This window comes from Eptatretus burgeri, chromosome 7 (assembly GCF_056783735.1).
Source record: "Eptatretus burgeri isolate ZD-2024b chromosome 7, Ebu_testis_v1, whole genome shotgun sequence".
Lineage (NCBI taxonomy): Eukaryota > Metazoa > Chordata > Myxini > Myxiniformes > Myxinidae > Eptatretus > Eptatretus burgeri.
In genome coordinates, this window is record NC_140967.1 from 57,648,269 (window position 1) to 57,665,761 (window position 17,493).

Below are 17,493 nucleotides of genomic sequence, written 5' to 3' on the forward strand. Positions count from 1 at the left end.
CCAAGATGGCCACCGCGGACGGAGGTGGAAAATAACTTTTCAACCAATCAACCTCCAATCATGTGCGATACATTTTTACCTTCGCATTCTGCGAAAGGTTATGTATTGGTCGCTGTGTATTTATTTATTTATTTATTTGTGAATATGTGTGTGTGTTTGTTATTCGCATAACTCAGAAAGTATTAAACCAAATCGCTTGAAATTTGGTGGGATGATGCGTTATTATCCAAGGAACATTTGATTAGATTTTGGGAGCGATCGGGTCAAATTCGTATTTTTACCATAGCGCGGTCAATTTTGATCTAATTGGCATGCAACCGATGCCAAAATGTTCAGAATTCATTGCCCAATCTTGTGATGGGCGACATGACAATGACGTCATTACCCTTGTTTTTAAAAGAAAATGTCCCAAATCCTGGCATTATAATCAGTACCAAAATATACGTTTGTGGGAGATGCCAATGATTATTTATTTGTTTGTTATTCGCATAACTTAAAAAAGTATTAAACCGAATTGCATGAAATTTGGTGGGATGATTGGTTATTAGCCAAGGACCATTTGATTAGATTTTGGGAGCAATCGGGTCAAAGGTCAAGGTTATGAAAAGGTCAAAATCGTCTTTTTACCATATCGCGGTCAATTTTTATCCAATTTGCATGAAACTAATGCCAAAATGTTCAGAATTTAATTCCCAATCTTGTGATATGCAACTTGATACAATGACGTAATTGCCCTGACTCGCGGTTGGGGGTCAAAGGTCAGGGGGGTCACGACCTTGCAGATGTGCGTATTTTTATCATAACACAGTCAATTCTTATCTGATTCGTATGAAATCAGCACCAAAATGCTTCTTGTTCTGTTCCCCACACTCTTATGCCAAGAACAAAACAGTAGCGGCGGCGAAGGTATATGCTCTCTCCGAGTGCCCGTTCTAGTTTCCGTATAATTTTGAGGTGAGGAATCGATTTCTGAGGTCAGTTGTGTGGTTCGGGAGTCAAATGTCAAGTTCAATGTCATTTCTGGACTATTGAGGGGTTTAAAACTTTTTGACCCCCGCATCAACTGCAGATCACTCCTACTCGATAGTTTTATGAACGATCCTGTTGATTCTAATCTCACCTCTTCTTCTTTTCAGAGAAACATATGATGGTCGACTCAAGGAGTCTTCTCCCGGTGTGTCAAGGAGGTGGAGAAGAAATGAAATTCACCGAGAGATCGGGATCAAGAAGCTCATCACGTGCACCAAATCCCGTGGTGATGGGGACCTGCAGGCTAAGCTACAGAACATTATTGATGTTGGTGGAGATGCGGCAAGCATCGCCTGCCACAAAGGTTGCGACTGTACTTGTACATCAAAAAAGAAAATTGAGAGAGTGAGAAAGTCACAGAAAAGAAAGGCTGAAGATGAGGGTGTAAGGACAACTACAAGGCCTCATACAAAGGTAGCTGACAAAGGTGCGTTTGAGTACAAATGCGATTGTATGTTCTGAAGCGAGGAATGTTTACCCATTGATGATAGACACCCAAAAAGATGGGACCGCATTCGCGAGTGTATGACCAAAAAACGTTTTGACACAGACCGTAACCCACTCCCAACTATGAAAGATGTGCTCCTTGATGTTGCTGAGCAGCGTAATGATGATGTCGCGAGAAGGGTCAAGTTGCACCTTGCTTTTGTTTCTGATCTACCTTCTGCTGAGTGCAAGTACCACGTCCGCTGCTATAACAGTTTCACGAAAGTCTCCACATATGCTGATTTACCAACTGGTAGTGCAGATGAAAATGCTCTGAAGGAAGTCATTGAGTACATGGAACCGAGACAGGTCCAGAATATGGAATAGTGTTGAACTGCATTCCCTGTACTCAGATCGAGGTGGCAAGCTCGCTCGACGTGACATGTTAAGCAAGTTGACTGACTGCATGAGTAAGGATGTTATCGTTGTTCGGGTAGATGGCTGTGCTGCCATTGTTGGTTTCCGTGAGTCCGTTGCTAAAAGTCTCGAGATAGTTAAGGTAGATGATATTGATGAGAGGAGCATTGCTTCCGTGGTGAGACAGATCAAGCATGAGGCACGGTCGGTCAAGTACAACAGTGCCAATTATGACCTATCAGAATTTACACAGGCCAACACAATCAAGGTGACCAGCCCAAGTTTGTTGAAGTTGGTTTCGGATCTGGTCTCCGGTGGTAAAGTGACCAAGAAATCTCTTAGCCTGAGCCAGTCAATTCAGAGTCACGTTACAGGAACCAGAAATCAGACAAAATTAGGACTGGCCGTCAAACTGTTGCACCGACACGGCAGTTCCGAACTTCTCAAACCCCTTCATGAACATGGCTTCATGACCTCGTATGATGAGGCCCTGAGATTCTGAAAATTGGCCGCTCGTCTACTAGGTGACAATGCACAGGTTCTCCACCGGTTCATGGGGTTGTGTAGAACCGTCGGCGCCATCTTCGCGTGGTTTGACAACTTCGAGCTCCAAGTATTCACACCCAATGGTCGACACACTACCCATGTCCTCTCACATGAATTCCAGCAACCTCATCCCACAGGTATGCTGGAGTATGGCCACACTAAGCCAGGGATGCAGACCATACCTGCAAAATCTGCTGACCAGCAGGCTCCACTTGAACTTGACATCATGAAGTATGGGTGGGAAATAAAAGATGGCACCCCAGTACCAGCAACCTCCGATCAGCCCCCAAGACCCCAAGATCTCATGGATGTAGTGCGGTGCGGCTGTAAAGCGGCGGTGAAGGCGCGCGGCACTGAACGTTGCAGCTATCACCATGGAAAGATATCATGCACCGTGTACTGCGCTTGTGTTTGTCATGACGCCTGCTTCAACCCGTTCAAGACAGGAGACGAAGACCAAGATGAAATGGAAGAGGAAGGAGAAGCAGATGTGGAAGATGAGGAAACTGAACATCTTGATCTTGCATTCAGCTCTGATGATGAATGGGAGTGACATATGCTTTTGTGACTTTTGGCCATATGCCAAAAGCTCATACATGAGAGGCTACTGGTTTTCAGTCATTCCAAGAAATTCATTGGGGGGGCTCCCAAAAAAAAAAACTATTCAATCTTCAAGGCCTGTATCCATAGCTCAATGACGCTATTCTCCCAATACGAGTTAACATCCGAGGATCAAGAGAGTCCTCTGATTGTGTGGAATCAAAAGTTCTCAACATTAGCATCTCCCACAATGAGGCCAAAGCATAAGGACTGCAGGCTTTTGTGTGGTCCAGGTTGGGGCTCTTCTTTTTAAGCACTTCACATGATACCCAAAACCTCTAACCCATACCAGATCCTGCACCTTCAGGATGCCCACATTCTTCCAGTAACCAAACACACAACCCCAAACTCGAGGCTCACTGTAACCTCCCTCCACTTCCCTCTTGTATGAAGAAGTGCACTCTTCCAAGGATTCAAAATCAAGCAATGCACCACAATGTCCTCTCCCCCATCTCTACCCATGAGCTTGCACACATTAACCCGATCCTGTACTGTTACAGGTGACAATTTTCTCCCCTCCCCATGTTGGTATCCAACTGTGGCCCCACTGTCACTATATTGCCATTTCATCCTCAGTGCCCTCACTACTCCATGAGCCTAGATTCAGTCTGGCATATTGTCCCAACAATGGAAGATGAAGTGAGGAAGAATTCTTAAACTTACTACATAGGTTATAGCCACGTTCTGCCTTTAAGATGCAGTTGAGAGAGCAAGAGAAATCAAAGTACATCCTTCATCAAATGAAAATGGAGTCACACAACTTTGGCATGTGGCACTAGAGAAACTGCTCAAGCATATGTGCACACGAATCACCTTCAACATAGACCAGCAATGGATTAGGCAGAGTGTGCTCCTAAACGACTGTAACCAGATTTAAAAAAAAAAAAAAAAAAAAAAAAAAACTCAGCTATCTCCTATGTAATAATGTTAGTGTATCAGTTCCATAACTCCAAAACCATGAAACCTAGCAGCCTGAAACTTTGCATACATAACCAAGAGAACTTCAAGGGGAGTGCATGAATGAAAACTGGGTATTTGGGTAAATTTAAACACCCCATTTGATGATACTTAACAGGATGCTCATCACAACAAACCAAAATAAGGCTTATGAAGATGGTGGCATGACATCTTGGTTGGTCCACTGTGACCTTGCAGGGGTCTTTAGCCAGCATTTCGTTTCGGCCTGCTCAACAATGACTCGACTTGGAACAGGCCACACTATTTTCTGCATGATAAAGCACTCAATTTTTTTCTACTCTTATCAAATGCCTGATCTTCCTACCGATGAATCGCTGCGCACCACTTTTTCTATGTGCTATAGTTTTCAAATTAGAACCTTGGAGTGACTTTATGCATTAAATGATGAGATTTCCATGATGGCCTCTCACAGGTTAAAGTGTACAACTTAATCAAAATCTGTCTTCGGATTTGAGGATCGGAGCCCGTGAACCAAGTGTCAAAATCTGGAGTGAAATCTGAAACTTCATAAATTAGCGATTATTATAACGAAACGTATTTAATTAAAACAAGACTGTGCTCCCTCCCTCCTCCATATTTACACGAAAAAAAAAAACTATCAAAGCAATAAGTTTAACTTTTCAACCGTTTGGACAATTGTATTGAGTGAAGAAAAGATTAAGGAATGTGCCCAAAGTGTAATTTCATCGAGTGCAATGAAAATAATTAAGCTGCAGAATCGCCACAAAGGCTCCCATGGCACGAGCAGTGGATGTGGCGACCGTGGCTGGGTTTCTCCATGCAGAAATCCCCAGTTAGGAATGCAAAATGAATTAAATTAAAAACTATTAACATAACAGGAGAATTAGAATGAGTAAAGCAATGGGACAAAAGTGAATTACGAGTTCAAGAGAGAATTGGAAAATGGTTTCATTGGCGACAAAGAAATGCTTGCCAAAAAGAAAGCAGTGCAGAATACTCTCTTTGGCTTCCAGAAGGTTGAAAGGCCTCAAGCTGATGAACCGACAACATCAACATCCTCAACTCCTTTTACAACAAACACCAACTCCATCACCAAGAAGTGCAAAGAAGCCAGCATGTCCTCGTGGAGTTGCCAGACATGGAGGAAGGGGCAGACAACCCTGAGCCTCTGTCAAACTAATCAGCACCATGCATCCCCACACCACGGCAGGATGGCAGAGGCACTTGCTCTATGCTCTAACCTGGGTTTGAATCTCAACCCAGCTATAAACTGTCATCCCAGAATAATTAAATCGGTGTGTGCACCACTGCTATGGATGTTCAAACGAGGCATCATAGCTGCTGGAATTAGTTGGTGGACATTGAACCCCCATGGTGTCCCACCCAAAGAGTAGGGGAGCTATCCCCAGCATCCTGGCCAAATTCCTGCTCTAACCTACAGGGGGCACTGCATTAGCAGCATTGCCACTCCCCTCAATCAATGATGCTACTCGCAGCCTTACGCGACAGAGAAAAAAAATAGATTTTTTTTTTTAAAGGACGACAACCGGACATATATATACATATACATTATATATATATATATATATATATATATATATATATATATATATATATATATATATATATATATATATATATATATACATATACATTATATATATATTTCATTGTAGTAATATTGTAATTAATTTATTCTGAAAATTTTCCATTTTTAATACATTAAGTCAATGGGATTTTGAAGTTTGATTTGCATCATTTCAATTTAGACGACTTCCAGGAACATATCCATGACGTAAATAAGGAAGTGCCTGTGTATGTATGCATAGATGTATGCATGTATGATCTCCATATGCAAGTTTCAGAAGGTGTAAGAGTCCTCCCAGGTCTCAGAGTATCTCCGTTCTGGTGAAGGATCGCGATTCGTGGCCAAAGTTGTGAAGTTGTGTTCTCAGAGTTTGGTTCTGAGGACTCTTTTCAGGATTATCACCGAGCCCCGGACAGCCTCCAACTGTAATCTGTTTGTGGTAATGTTCCCAGGGATGGTTTGAAGGATCTTTGTGAGGTTCTTCTTTATTACCATTGCTCCAATTATCACTGGTACAATTTCAGCATTCTTCAACTTCCAGGATCTTTTCACTCCATTCTTGAGGTCTTGATATTTGGTCATTTTAATTTCTGCATTGTTCAGACCAAAATCTCTGGGTACTGAAACCTCAATCAATGCCTTCTTTTGCTTTTTGCATAGAAGTACGATGTACGGTCGCAGTGCTCTTTTTTTTTTTTTCCAATGTTCACGCTGGATGGGATTATCATGTCCTTGTTTTCAATGATCGCTTTTGGTTCAAGGTTCCATGAGTTTTGTGCAACTGGGATGTTGAAATTTCTGCAGATGTGTCAGTGGATTACTCGACATACCTTGTTGTGCCATTGTGTGTACAGCTGTTCTGACACGAGTTTTTTTACATCCCCATAGGATGTGGCTTGTGCTTTGTTTCAACCTTGCAAAATCTCCACTTGTCCGATTGGGTCGGTCCTACCATTTGTGTGCTGTCCTTGGTCTTTGGGCATTTATAATTATTTGTTCTCCTTCACAACTGAGAGGGCCTCTTAGCCATTCTCGTGAGCCTTCTTTTGTGCATCCCCAATGTGTCCAACTTTTATGTATTTCTTGTTTTTAATATGCCCCTACTCTTTTGTCTTTCTCCCAGGTGTCACTATATATTCGTTGGCATTTCTCTTTTGTCTTTTTTTTTTGCAATTGTTACGGCTGTATTTGTTGCTGTCTCGGTTTGGTGAGTGACATCTTCTATTCACATCTGGTTTTGGAAGTTTATTGCAAGGTGAGTGAGATAAGTTTTCTGGTTTGTGGTGTTCATGCTTGTACACAAATTGTATTTGATAGTCTGTTGAATTTTTCACTCACTCTGCTCATCATTCAGTCGGAACTCAATCAAATGCACAGAACGACATCAGGCCCACCGCCACATTCTTTCCTTGGCAAGTACATTCTTGGGGTGCACTGATTTTTGTAAAACATTTTGTGGATAGAAGAGTTTCCTCGTTTTGATTTCAGCTTGTGGCCAGTTTACTATTGCACAGCTGTATTGGAACACTGGTACTTGCTCATTGGTTTATGGCTTTGACTGTTTCTTGGGGAGAGATACATTTTTAGGATCTGCTTCATTCTACATCAGTATCCTTTGGTGATCGTTTTGCACATTTTTAATGCCATAGTTGGTGGCACTCCTCCACTCAAAGGTATTGGTAAGATGCTTCATTGTCTAGCGCCTTTATCGAGGTCAATTTTTATGTTATCCGTTTTTGTTGGTCTAACTTGCACGAATGTGCACTTGGGCACACTTATCTTGGCCAAATTCCATTTGGATGTCAAGAGTACCATTTCACTAATTTCAGTTCTGCACAAAGTTTTAAATCATCCATGTACAGTAAATGTGTCATCACCTTCCTAGTTTCTTGGGACGTTCTTTTATTGGTTGTTAGGGTGTATCCGTGTCCTTGCTCATTAATGAGGTTACTTTGTGGAACCAGAGCCAAGCAAACAAAGAGGAGGGGGGGGTGAAGGCCATCACCTTGGAAGATCCTGAGTCGTATCTTCACTCCTGGTATTTGGATATTTCCCTCCGAGTGCTGCAGGATTAGTGTACTATTCCATAGATCCATGGCTTTCTCAATCAGCTTGATTACTTGGAGATTTATCTTGTACATTTGCATGCACTTTATAATCCATGAATGTGGGACAGTGAAAAGCTTATTAAAATCGTCTATACAGGCTATGGACAATTTGGTCCTTGTGTTGCAGTTTTCGAGTATGGCCTTGTTTAATAGCAAGTGGTCTATTGTTGCGCAACATCCTCTCTTGCATCCCTTCTATTCTGAATGCTCGAGCATCAAATTACTTTCGCCAGAAGTTTGGGATCCCATGTGGGCCAGGGCTTTTGAAGTTTGCCAACTTTGTAAGTTCATTTTTTTTCTGCATCTATTACTGGGGGAATTTCCTCGAGATGTTGCTTTTCTTTTCCAAGTTTCAGATCAATTCCTCCTCCTTTTTGGTCTTCATAAATCCCTTTCCAGAATTATGGGTCATCTTTTTCAGGAGAGAATGACATTCTGCTTCCGTTTCCTGAGTTCACAGTATAATATTTTCAGGTGGTTTTCAAACATCTGGCTTTTTTACTCCTGTTAACCTTGTCAGTTTTTTTTCCTGACCATCATTACTTGGCAAAAAAAAATTCACCATTTTTGGCCACAGTTCAGGCAATCGTTCTGAAACTTTTTTGTGCATATGAAGGTGACCGGCCAAGGACAGTAATGCATAATTTTGGTAAAGATATGAATCCAGATACTAGAATTTTTAAAGGAAAACTTCACCATTGAGAAATATGGCAAAAACCAATATATATAGCACAATATTTTGAAAGGTTAGGGATGGATTTGCATGAAACTTTGGGGACATGTTGAGTGTGTGACAAGGATCAATCGATTCAATTTTGGTGAAGAACTGAATCCAGATCTAATAATTTTTAGATCCTCGTGGAGGATCTCCAAGTCTGACTCACGTTGTTGTTCTTCATCTTCTTCCTGTGGACTTTTTTGTTTCACAGCCTACAGTTTTCATCGAAACTTCCTGAAACTTGGCATATAGATGTAAAAATACCCCGCGCAGACAGTAACAATCTCGGATTTTGAAAATTCCTCCGAGAAGAAAAGTTATGACGTCAAAATATCTCCGCGAATGGAAATCGCCGAAACTAGGCAAGCTTTTTGAATTCTGTTTGCGGGAATCGAACAGGGCATTAGCAGAGATGAATTACCACACACATGGTACATCACTATGACGTCATATCAATTTTTATGACGTCATTCCTATTTTTTGTTTCACAACCCAGAGTTTGCATCGGATCTTCTTGAAACTTGCCATGTATATGTAGAAAGCCCACGCGCAGGCAGTAACCATCTCCGATTTTGGAAATTCTTTCTAGAAAAAAAAAAGTTGACATCATAATATCGCAGCTAATGGAAATCGCCTATACCATTATCTCCGAAACTAGGCAAGCTGTTTGAGGGAATCAAGCCGGGCATTAGCACAGATAATTTATCACAAACCTGATAAATCACAATGTACATCACAATTTATCGCATACCTGATACATTACATCAGGATGCTTTTTCTGATCAGTATGAACAATTGAAGGTCATCCCAGGCTAATTTGTCAGGTGGGGATAAAAAAAAATAATGACGACGTCATCGGTCATGTGGTTTGGCAGCCATTTTTTCCACATAAAAAACCTTCAAAAATCTTCTCCAAAACAGCTGAACAAATTGGGCCAAAACTTCACAAGAATGATCACCTATCCATGGAGAACAAAAAGTTCTGAGCACCCATATGACCTATGATGTCATATGTCACGTGGTTTGGCAGTTATGTTTTTTTGAAGAATAAACCTATAAAAAATCTCTCCAGAATGACGGCAGATCGAGGGAAAACGTCACCATGTTCCCCAAGCCTTGGGGATACCAGGATGTTCATGAATAATTGGTCACATAGTCTGGCAGCCATATTGGATTGAACTAAAATCATAAAATAATTTCTCTTGAACTGCTTCATCATTCGACGTGAAACATCAGTTATTATCTGGTGGTCATTGGAAATATGCATTTTAAAAATTTCAACCTGATCAGACATGGTCTGACAACCAGAATTATTTAATATTTTGAATCTGGTTTCTGGGATTGAAATCAAACTTTGTGCCAGTATGTATAATGATGTAACAATGTGGGCAGAGGCATATCTGGCAACATCAAAGAGTGCCCTTCTAGTTATTTATTGAAGCTCTTCTGTTCTTGCGGTGTTACTTTTTTGTGAATAAGTAGTGCTGCTGCAAAATTGAGTGCATTTCTTTCAGGTGGGCCGATTTTGGAAATAAACTTTTAAAAGATTTGTTTATTCTGCTGATTAGTATTTTTGTGACTTTATTTTGGAATCAAATTGGGCACGATTTCTTCAGTTAGTGTCATTCTCACCTGTAATTGTATGAGTCAGCTAATATTCTCGTCGTCATCGTCCTCCTCCTCTAGGCACGCGGGTGAGCATGTGTGTGCGCGTGAATAAAGCAAAACAATTTTTATGAACTCCCAATTACTGTTCTGTGTGTTCCCTCTGTCTGCTCCCTCCCAAGTGCAGAACACGCCCCCTCTGTCTCTCACCCCTTTCTTAGTATTCCCATCAGAAAAGAGTGGCTCATAAAAAATAGGTAATGACCAATTCTCCCCAAGGTGGACAAAAGGAACGATTACAAAAGAGTTTGTAACTACTTAAATGATCAAGCAGACCAGGAAATTAGGTCACTGATAATAAAATAAAAACATTTTTTGAACAGACCCTACCTTTATTTACATCATGCATGTGCCTTGGACAAAGGACTACGAGACTGCAAACACAAATGAAAAAAATATATATAACCAGGCGCAACAAATCCCGCCCATTTTGTAATTTTGACCGATGACCATGACCCCCAAAATTTCGGACCCTACCGATCTTCACAAATATGCATTTTTCACTATAGGAATGGGAAGGATTATAAGTGACAAATTGAAAAAGGTTCACTATAAGCTTAGTTTGAAGTAAATCAGATCATTTTTGATGAAGTTATGAGCGAAAAACGATTTTGATCTTTTCGTGACCTTGACCTTTGAGCCAATTGGACCCAAAAGTTAATGGGGTCATCCAAGGTTCATTGCCCACCTGTGGATTAAATGTGATAGTGTTTGCTGAAGCCGTTTTGCCATAAAGTTGCTAACAGACAGACAGACAAACAAACAAAGACAAACAAACCAGACGATTACAATATCCCGCTCCCTCCCTCTGGGGGGCAGGATAAAAAGTTCACCAGAAGAGGATCTTGCTTTCCAATCTTAATCAACATCTGCGTTCAATCAATCTAGGGCTCCAAGTCTTCATAATGGGCCATCAAATTTTGCAATCTTTGGCAACACTGGGATATTTTTGGAGCAAAGTGCAAGCTCCAAATTATAGGGTGTCCACAAATTACCATCCCAAATTCAGGCTGTAATATATATATATATATATATATATATATATATATATATATATATATATATATATATATATATATATATATATATATATATATATATATATATATATATATATATATATAAAAAATGGGATACAGTGAAAACATTTACCAAAATTTTACACTATTTTTCCCCATTTCTAGATGTCGCCTGTGACAAGTGATGTCACATTTACTACAAATGGCATTCCACTGAAAACAAGGACAAATGTGTCCAAGAGCCACGTCCTCAAGGTTTTGGCTTCACCAGACGAAGAACAAGAACAAGAACAAGAACGCAGAGCTCCCTTAGAGCCAGCGTTCACAACGCGACATGGCTAAAAACAGTGTTGTCTGGTTTGTAGAAACCAAATGAGCTACACAGGTTCAACAAAGCTTCGGGACAACCTATCAAAGGCAACCACCATTGAGAATGAGAAAAAACGATTTGTGAGTGGCACAAAACGTTTATGGAGACTGGTAGCATCCTGCAGAGGAAGGGGGCAGGCCTGCCAAGCACACATGGTGAGGATGTTGAGCATGTTTGCAAGTCGGTTCAGCACAGTCCCCTTAAGTACTGATGTTAAATGGCAATTTGAGAAATGTTGACAATAAAGCAAACATTTGCACATGCAGCAAACCACATCATTGCATCCCATTATTAAGGTTCAACTTTGGAATGGCAATTTGTGGACACTGTATATCTTGCAAGCAGCACACACTAGAGCAGAAAGACAGCATTTTGGAATAATTTAACTTTCACCAGAATAAATTACAAATTTGATTTTATAGTTCTAATCCCCCTTTATTGGCACAATTGAGGTTTAGAAGAATTTCACCTGAGTGGCATGAAGGTTGCGAAAACATCTTGTAGTTTGTGATCGACACAAAATGAAATGATTTTTGAGAATACAAACTTGGAAGCATCTGTTGCAAAACACCTCAAAAACTAGGTCTTTTTAGGGGAGCCCAAACTCTGGAGGCACAATTTTCAAACAATGATCCCAGTGCTAAAAATTTTGGGTTCCCATGAAGGATGTCAAGGGAACAAATTTGGAGATGGTCAGGTGCAGAAGATTGTCAATTTCAAATGCATACATTCAAACCTCTGTTCTACTTATCAATGAATTGGAGGCCATAAATTAGGAGGTACAAAAACAATTTGGCTCAACTTTATAATTTGTACAGCTCAAAAATACTTATTAAATTCATTACGAGCACAGCTAAGTAGCGTTTTGGTAAAGCACAATGCCAATGCTTGTCCATCTGATTTAATGTGGAACAAATAGTTCCTAATATGTATCATATGTGCGGAACAAATTGCAAGGTTTGTCGAGATTACCTTTATGCTAAAAGTAGTGCAAAGTTTAAAAAAAAAAAATTGACAACTGTTGTAGTTAGACTTTAACCTACATATAAATTCCACCAGGGTTCAAGAGATTTCCAGATATAAATTAGTTGAGCAAGTTTGAACAGTTTATAGAATGAGGAACTTCTGTGAATGTTCTATGTGTCAGAGATATACAAATGGCAAACAGCGTGGAAGTGTCTGCTGAGTCAAGGACGGAGAGAATATTTAAGATTTGAAGCTATTTTGGCCTAGCAAGCAAGGTGCTCGACTGAATACAAGGTTGGAAAGCAGGATAAGAGGTTTAAATAAATAAATAAATAAAAAAGGTTGACACCAGCTACGTCAGCTTCTTACCTTATGGTGATGAACATACTACGACGTTTTTTCAATTCCATCGGTTATAACATGGCATTAAAAAATAAAAAACCAATGTCACCCGCAGGGTGACCCGTATCTTTCCAAAAGGTGACCACGTGTGACTTCTTTAAGGTCACACTGAGGTGAACAGAGCTGCTATCCACCAGGAGCGACTCCTTGAGGAATATCTGCCTACGAGAGATTCCGATGAGAATCGTTCTACAGAGTAACCATGAAAAATATGCGTTTGCCTCGTAACGTCACCAAATGACGTCATAATGTCTCAAGCTTGACAGATCTAGAAAGCACTCATCGAGGTGTTCAATTTGAGGTACTACACGATATGGTTCCTAAAACTTGAAAATTTGACCTTGGGGTCAAATATGTTTGACCTCAGGCGCTAACCATGAAGGTCAAGGCCAAATGCCACCAAAAATTAATCAGCTGAGCACCAGACCATGAACTTTAAAGACGATCCGATCAAAATTACTCAAAAAAATAAGGGTTTCCTCGACTCCCCTGATTTGCAACAAAGTCACCTTGACCTTGAAAATTTTATGCGCTGAAAGGGACCTCTATAGGCCTCTGATATGCGAAGTTACAAAAATTTCCAATGATAACTGTGCTCTGCAGAGTGATATATACGCGATTACAGACCAAAAAAAATAATAATAATAAAAAACATATGAAGGTCAAGGTCAATCGCCACCAAAAATTAATCAGCTGAGCGCCAGACCATGAACTATATTCCCATGAAGTTTGAAGACGATCCGATCAAAATTACTCAAAAAAATAAGGGTTTCGTCGACTCCCCTGATTTGCGACAAAGTGACCTTGACCTTTGACCTCGACCTTCAAAATTTTATGCGCTGAAAGGGACCTCTATAGGCCTCTGATATGCGAAGTTACAAAAATTTCCGATGATAACTGTGCTCTGCAGAATTTTTTATATGTGATTCCAGACAAATAAATAAATAAATAAATAAAACAAGCTGACTAACATATCTTGCAAAACTTCGTTTTGGCAAGATAATAATTGTACCCATGAACCACACATCACAAGATGCGACATTTATAAAGTTGTAGCCACACAGCTTGTTTTAGGATCCCCAAATAAGCTGTTTGACATTAAGTGGAGAAGGATCTGACAATCAGAACGCCAGCAAATCACCATACCATGCAGTACACCGGCATTACTCTTGGGTCAGGAATAAAGTTTAGAAGCTGGTGTGATGACAGCTTGGTCCTCCATTTAGCCCAAATCACACCAAATTTGAAGTCAGTGAAGGAGGAGGAAGAAAATAGAATAAAAATAATAGTCAAGCTATAGGAATGGGTTTTTGCTCTTTACTTTCGTTCCACGTGTACATGGAAGTCTTCAAAATACAAACATTTATGAGTGTGTCAAAAGGTAGTTGCAAATACAACTGGCATTGAAGCTTTTCAAAGCAGATGTGTTTTGATGAGACTTCAAGAGGAAGCCAAGGATTCAGAAACTGAACACAGATTGCTGCAAATTTAACATGGCAACAAACCTGGTGGAAACTCAATGTGTCGACTTGTTAAACCCACTTCCGCAACAAATTGTCCGATTCAAGTTGCAGTGCACGATGCGAACATGGACAACAGGGAACAAAATATCACCATTTCTTTCACTATTGCATCTCAATTGTCCAACAGTTTGAACAGCCCTCAATGCACATTCATATAATTTGCCGAGATCTTGTGCATATGTACACAATTGACAAATCAATCAAGAGCTACAATCACAATGTATGCATGACTTACTTATTTACTCTTCTGCAATTTCAATTTACTTTCATGCATCATCCAATTCCGCTCCAAAAAGTAAATTAACTACAAGGGCACTCGGTAGACCGTATACCTCCCCACCAGGCTGATTTGATTACATTTTGTGTCTCAATGATAGGCCGAATATGGATTCAGACCTGAACTAAAATTTAAATCGGCTTGTTCTCATCACCTAACCAACTTTCGCTTGAATCAGTCCATTACTTTATTTTCAGATATCGTGCTACATATCATTTTAGCAGCATCACTCAATGGTGAAGAATCACTGAAATTTGTTTTTTTTTCTCTCTCTCTCAGATCTTCACCAAAATGTAATCATTTTGTTTGCGTCACAACCCCAAGCTCTCCACCAAATTTTGTCTGAGTCCATGCACAACTTGAGATATCCTATTCAGAGAGACAGACAACCTGACAGAGAAAACAACCTCCATCCACCTTCAGTGGCAGAGGTAAAAGTAAACATCACTTTCAGGCTGTGGATGAGGCAATCTCAGGTGCAACATGACCACCATTTGTAGGCGTGTTGCATAACGCTTGCAATCATGTCCTGGGATCGAGTTACATGGCTAAATGTTGGCACACGTCAAAAATTCTCACAATTGAAAAAAGAATAAGTTCAAACAATGGGGGGGAATTCATAAGTGCCATTAAAAAAAATTTTTTAAAGAAAGGCAATTGCAGACCAAGAAGTCATTTTGTGAAAGGCTCCATTTGGAAGAGTCAGAACCATCTGAAAGCAAGATAATCCAAACATATACACATGTACTTTCTATTTTCGTGGTAACATGGCTATAATTAAGATCTTGAAGCAAAATCATTCCCACCCCCCTCAAAAGCAAAGCAATGAAGCATCGTCAAAACACAACTGACAGGCAGGTCACAACTGTATGAAGCTCAGGTTGACAAATTTAACAAGAGCTACAAATTCAATAGTTTACGCGAGAGGTCAAATTGGTCCGTCATTGGAAGTTCTAAGCGGAGAGCAAATAGGAGCTTCGCAGTGCAGCTCAAAAAAAAAAAAAAAAAAAAATAAAAGAGTAACTTATATGTGTGTTTCTATCTTCTGCATGTGGTTCATGTAGAAGTTCCACCAAGAACCTCAAAAATCACCAAAAATTAAATAAACAAACTTTTCATGTCATCCTAAGTGTGTTACACTTGCAGCCAAGGGATAAACAAATTTGTGAACTTTCTGGCCACGAAGGCCCTTTGCACAACAATGACAAACGCCCGGGTGAAAGTGGAGATAATAGAGTCCAAATACGCCAAGGAACAGGTAGCTTCAACTTTGTTAGCGATGAACGAAAAGTGCGGATAAGGGCTTAAATTCTGAAAGATTTGTCCTCAACTCGACAAGACAAAACACGACTCCTGCGGACAGCTCGCTGATATTTTATTTATTTAAATGATTAAATCCTCGTCGACCTTTACATTTAATGACATGTAGGACAGACGGGGGGGGGGGGGCAAGCATGCTATACGAGACTTGAACCTTGGGGTTCTCTTCAATGCAAGCCAGGTGGGTTGAGACAGCCATTACAGCAGAAAACTCCCACTCCCTCCAACCACCACCACTACTACTACGACGAAGGTTTGTCCATTGCAGCACAACTTTATATCCTCCACACTCCCAAACCAAGGACAAACTCACCCACCATACTCCAATGAGCCTCTGACGCACACAATACCGCCGAAAACTCCGCATTTCAGGCAACTCCGAAATGACGTCACAACCCGAAAACAAACTCATCCCCTTGGGTCGGAGTCGAGGCGAATTGGTAAATATGGACAACATGACAAAGCCGTTATCAACATGAAGAGGAATGCTCACGCCGGGGTCAAAGGTTCAATCACTGTCATAAAGGTCAGGGTCGTCGCGAGCAGGGATGTGGGGGTTGGGGGGGGTCTTTGTCTTTTTGGTCCAAGACTCTCGACCAGACTGGAAGAACCTGCTACAGAGAACTAGACCAGGAAGAGTGACCACTCGGGACGAGATGGACGTGGTTGCGCGGAAATGCGTAAAGCTATGGAAATGCAAAGTTTCGAGGAACTTTTGGACATTTAACAAACAAAACATTGCGCTGCATTACACACGGGGCAAGGGTCTCACGAAACTCAAAAAGTTTTTTTTTTTTTTTTAAACTGCACATTAAACCTTTAAATATATATATATATATATATATATTTAAATAAAAAACACAAAATCCACGGAAAACCTTCATGTTCTATTGGAATCGTTGAACCAGCATCAGGTCACAAACTTTCATGGTGAACCCCCGAAGGTACTCACCTCTCCTTCATGCTGCCGGCAATGAGCGAAGCGCTCCTCGCGAATTACGTCGCTCGGTGTATCTTTGTCAGAAGGTCGGTCTTCCTGCTCCTCGGGGGTCGACCAGCGGATGCGGTGCTCCTTGGTGAGCTTGACCCTCTGGTGAGCGTGCACGCAGTCGGCGCACAAGCGCTCGCTGCAGTCGAGACACATGGCCGGAGCGGCGGAGCCGAAGTTACAGGCGCGACAGCGACTGGACCTTCCCGTTCCGGGGTACGAGCCCAGTCTGCAAGCCGCGAGCTCTTCCTCGGCCGACGAGACCATGTCCAGGATGGTGTTGATGACGAAGTTCGGCATGAGATGCTCTGCGCCCGACTCATTTGGCGACAGTTCAGAGTCATTGAACGCGAGAGAGTTCGTAGCGTCGTCTCCCGACGCGGCGTCCGCACGAACACCCGACAGTGGTACCACCACGTCGGCGGTCGCGTTCGCTGCGCCGAGATCTTGCAGCGAAGGAGTGGCCGTCATGCGGGTAGCCTCGCACAGGGCAGAGGGCCCGGCGAATGCAGCCATCCACGAGCAAAGTGCTCACACGGGGACAAGCAGGGAAGGCTTCTGGTGGGGGTGAAAAATAGCGGAGACGGGTGGG

General features: G+C 41.3%; 2 protein-coding genes across 5 annotated transcripts in view; both read right to left on the bottom strand.

The window, feature by feature from the left end:
• The window catches only part of LOC147023318 (E3 ubiquitin-protein ligase TRIM71-like), a 42,880-nt gene extending 25,463 nt beyond the window's left edge, over window positions 1-17,417 (bottom strand). Inside the window, exon 1 of the mRNA XM_085888575.1 lies at window positions 16,866-17,417. Coding sequence (XP_085744701.1) covers window positions 16,866-17,417 — 552 coding nt within the window. The remainder of the gene's footprint in view (window positions 1-16,865) is intronic.
• The window catches only part of EXOC3 (exocyst complex component 3), a 425,366-nt gene that overhangs the window by 318,076 nt on the left and 89,797 nt on the right, over window positions 1-17,493 (bottom strand). The window lies entirely within an intron of this gene.